Raw genomic sequence first — 4,221 nt, 5'->3', positions numbered from 1 at the left:
GATGGCATTGTGGCTTTAAAATATTGTGATTAAATTTCCTCATGGATGTGATCAGGTATAATTTTTTTACATTGTATTTACTTTTGCAAAACAAAAAAACATTGTATTTACTTTTTCTTTTTCTCCATGGCTGTGTTTTTTATTTTTTTACACTTGGTATAAATATTTTTTTTTTAACTGAGAAAATTATATTTATCAGTCTATTTTGTAGTATTGTTTTCTTTCCCTGTCTACTCATGCATTAACTTCCCTTCCCTTGCCACATCGTTCGTACAATTTTCCATTTCTAGAGTGTTGAGGTGCAACACAGCAGCTTTTTATGGATTATTATGGTATCCACTTCAGTTCCAGTCCCATCTCAATCCCGCGAGGCATGCACCCGTAACAGACGCTGTTATGTTATCGTCCTTTTTTTTTTTTACTTGTAATGAAATGCCATTCCTATCGGTCAAATAATAACTCTTTGTTGTCTTGTTCCTCCCATTTCTAGGACACCTGTAATAACTCGAACAACATTTGTATTTTCAGTTATTTACTATTTTACTTTTTCTTTATATTTAGTTATTTACACTTCATCAGATATACTTGTTAGATAGTACTAGTATTTAAGCCACACTATTGGCTCATTTGTATAAGCTTTGTCAATTTGTATTTTCTCTCTTTCCATCAATCCGGTCCACAACTTTTTCTCTCTACTCCTTAACTCATGGTTGGAAGCTATATTCCGTAACACTTCATACTTTCAAAGAAAAAAAATTGTAAAAATTCAATGGAATTGAACAACAGTTACATATGTTAAACTGACTTACATGCACAGACCGTACTGATTGTCTCGGGTAATGAAAAACACAATGTGGTACTAAAACTGCATTAGATTACGGATTTGAATGTGAAATGCTCATTTATTAAGATCCTATTAAAGCATTTATATGAGAGACACCATTGTGTTAATTAGAGCGAGTGTGACTTGATCAGCAGTAGAAAAGGTTAGCAAGTTCATGTCTTTTTTGTCAAAGCAAGTTCGTGTCTAAAAGAAACCACGTGTTGGATGAATTGAAGTAGCGTTTGATTCAAGCTCCTAACTGAATACGTATCAAGGCCAACAAGCACAGGACAGAGGTAGAATTCGATGTGACATATGCAGTTTTTCTAAAGTTTTAGCTAAAGTTTTTCTAAAGATGTGGCAAACTGCAACTCTTGCGATTCGAATTTTGATCTAATGCCAATGGGGGGAAATACGTTCTCATCAAGTGCAAAAATATGCCAGACTTCGTAAATTGTTGGCAAATCTTGTCTAACATTACAGGGTCAGCTAGGACCCCTGAAAAAACTTATGTGTAAGTAAGAGAAAAGGGAGAGGGCGTTTAAACAAAGGAGATTGATACACTGAACTTCAATTTCTATCCTGTTATTCTCTTGTTACGCAACAGATGCTCTTAGAAATGATATACATCTGACTTGAGCAAACATCATAGTAAATGAGGGATTGCAAAACAGAAGTTCAACACATGAAAATTGCATTCCAAGTTACCAAGAACTCAACCGTGTAGAACAGTTTGATAAGGGAAATCAGCAGAAAATACCTGGCTAGATGATTGAAAACCACAATATCAGGTTCTCTGCTAACAAAAACAGCATGTATTTAGAATGCTCTAAAGGGTACCAAGATTTGGTGATGAACCCAAACGATCAAAACATATGTGGATGACAACCCTTAGGAGTATGAGTGCATGTTTTAAAGAAGTCTAGTTTATTCATGATTTAAGGGGTAAGCAGGGATAACTTCTATATGTTAGGATTGACAAGAGCATAAGAGAGTCTCTGCAGTCCTACAAAAATAAAGTTAAATTTTTTACCACAGTGTGGAGTTATAGCCTTGTTGGAGTTTTAGAAGAATAACTATCATGGTGCAGTGGTGCTATCACTTTTGACATAGTATCTATGTCAAGAGTGATAAAGAAAATATATACAAGCAATAGAATTTTCTATATAGTCTGTGTAGTTAGAAGATTTCTTCCGCATGAAGTTTGTAACTGAAATTGTAGCCTACCGATCTTAAATGAAATTATCATTGTTTGCAATCTGCAAGTTTACTCCTGCAGCAGAGAATCATACAACAAACAAGCTACATGGCTGAAAAAGAGATGAAGATTAATATAGCCTTCGAGGTCACAATGAGCAGGGGGAATATCAAAGTTTTAGCAACCAAAGTTAATGGAATGACAACAATGATTCACAAACAATGGCAGAATGGCAATTTGCTTGGATAGAGTAAACTAAAATGATATTTGGCCTAGCAGCATATAAATATATATTGGGTAAGAATCTCATACCCAATTTGCTAAATATTAATATTCATGTCTCGAGTGTAGTGCACAAAACAAGTACTAATCCCCCAGAGCCTGATGATAGCTTGCTTCGCCACCTCAGTTCCGTGGGCATAGAAGAAAGCCTTCAATAATTGTAAAAAAGGCAAGAGCATTGACATTCATTGTAATTTGGTGACCTTTTTCAACCTCCACTCTCCTAAGCTTAGAATTGCAGTAATTTTGTAATAATTGTGCATTACCAACTTGGAGTATCCACATTACATATTTGATAAAATGAAATCGCAACGCTAAAAGTTAAAATATATGGCAACCCGGAACTGTATATAATTAATAGGTATGTACATACTAATTAAAAGTACAGACATGTACTATCAGTTTGTAAAATCTCAGTACTTAGCTGAATAACACAGGAAACAAACTTCAAACAAAATGGACCATAAAATTATCACCTCAAGGCAAAATATACAGCCATATGGGTTGCCAAAACAAAAGCCCCTGATCTGTTGAAATAGCTCAGCTAATCAGCTAATTGAGTATGCAAATTTAACAGGGGGAGTGAGAGAAACAAAACTAAAGACTCATTTTCTGTCAACTGTATTTCAGTGACATGGTTGATAAATAAACATATATAAAAAACTCACTAAGATGTCTGTTAGTATTATAAATATATAATGGATTTCTGCATCTCTACACATTCTTCCGGGCATACAAAATAAGTGAGAAACTAAGACCTTGCAATCTGGTCTCAGAAAACCTCTCAGAGAAAGACCACTGCAGCATATTAGCATCATCAGAAGAAAGGGGTTGTGTAGTCCACAATTTTTCCGCGGAGGGGCACGTCCTGAACATAAAGACAGCATCTGCAAGAGAAGTACCAAAGAGCCAATTATGAACGTCCCAGAAAACTTCCACAGCAAGACCATCAACAAGGATAGTATGATTCCCCCTGAACTTCCATCTCAACCGTTTCACTTGCATCACAATCTTGCTGTCTATGCGAATTATAAGGCACGGATCACTAACACCACTTGTTGTATCACATTCAATCACAAGATCATGAATCTGACCATTGTCACAAAACACAGCCTTGGTACCATACAACTTCTTACCAAAAACATGTTCTTTCTTGGCTACTAAAACAGCAGCATTTGAATTAGAAGGCAACGGAACAGCATTGGTTTTCTTGAAAGCTTCTTTCCTCAAATCCCCGAGAAGAAGAACCATCTGTCGATCGACAACAACTCCAACATAAAACCCTTCCAATGGTTCAGGCCCTGAACCAAATTTAGCAGAAGAAAGATCCCAAAAGACATCAATTTTGGCAGAAAACGCCTCTAGACTCTTACAACCTTTCTTCTTGGAGAAAACCCAGGGTTTGATATCCACCTTACAAAGACAATCATGGATCCCAACAGTGAGAAGTTGACCCACCAAATTCTTACTCCAATTGACAGTAATCGGACACGACCTACCACGTATCCGGCATTGATAAACACAAGTAACCATGTTGTTTTGTGCATTTTTAGTTGCAGTTGAAGATGAAGAATCAGCAACTTGAACACCATTTTCACCAAAACAAGTAGGAAAATCTTTCATTTTTTGTGCTGTTTGGGGTTTTTCAACAAACAGATAGAGCCCCACAAAATTTGATGACAAAGAAAAGCACTGACTTAAACAGGAAAAATAGGAATAACTTAACTGCAAAACCTATCTCAGACTCAGATACGTTTGAATTGAAGAAATGGCTATGAATTGGATTAAAAAAAAACAAATTTGGAGAATGTAGGATCAGAGAATAAGAGAGAGAATCAGAGAAATCAAAAAAGAATGGTAGCTAATAGTTTCACTGTCAATGCTTCTTCTTCTTCTTCTTCTCCTCCCAAAAGCAAAA

General features: G+C 35.8%; 1 protein-coding gene across 1 annotated transcript; it reads right to left on the bottom strand.

Annotated features, from left to right (window-relative positions):
* Positions 1–2,888: 2,888 nt before the first annotated feature.
* LOC101496846 (uncharacterized) lies at positions 2,889–4,221 on the bottom strand. The gene has a single exon (XM_004494625.4). It carries the CDS (start codon positions 3,924–3,926, stop codon positions 3,018–3,020), a length of 909 nt encoding a protein of 302 aa, XP_004494682.1. The 5' UTR covers positions 3,927–4,221; the 3' UTR covers positions 2,889–3,017.

Source organism: Cicer arietinum, chromosome 3, assembly GCF_000331145.2.
Source record: "Cicer arietinum cultivar CDC Frontier isolate Library 1 chromosome 3, Cicar.CDCFrontier_v2.0, whole genome shotgun sequence".
Lineage (NCBI taxonomy): Eukaryota > Viridiplantae > Streptophyta > Magnoliopsida > Fabales > Fabaceae > Cicer > Cicer arietinum.
Note: the sequence above shows the minus strand (reverse complement) of the source record. Positions and strands in the feature narration are given on the sequence as shown.

What these genes read in the sequence shown, in the direction of transcription:
- LOC101496846 (XM_004494625.4), bottom strand. Translation starts at nt 3,926, where the DNA reads ATGAAAGATTTTCCTACTTGTTTTGGTGAAAATGGTGTTCAAGTTGCT.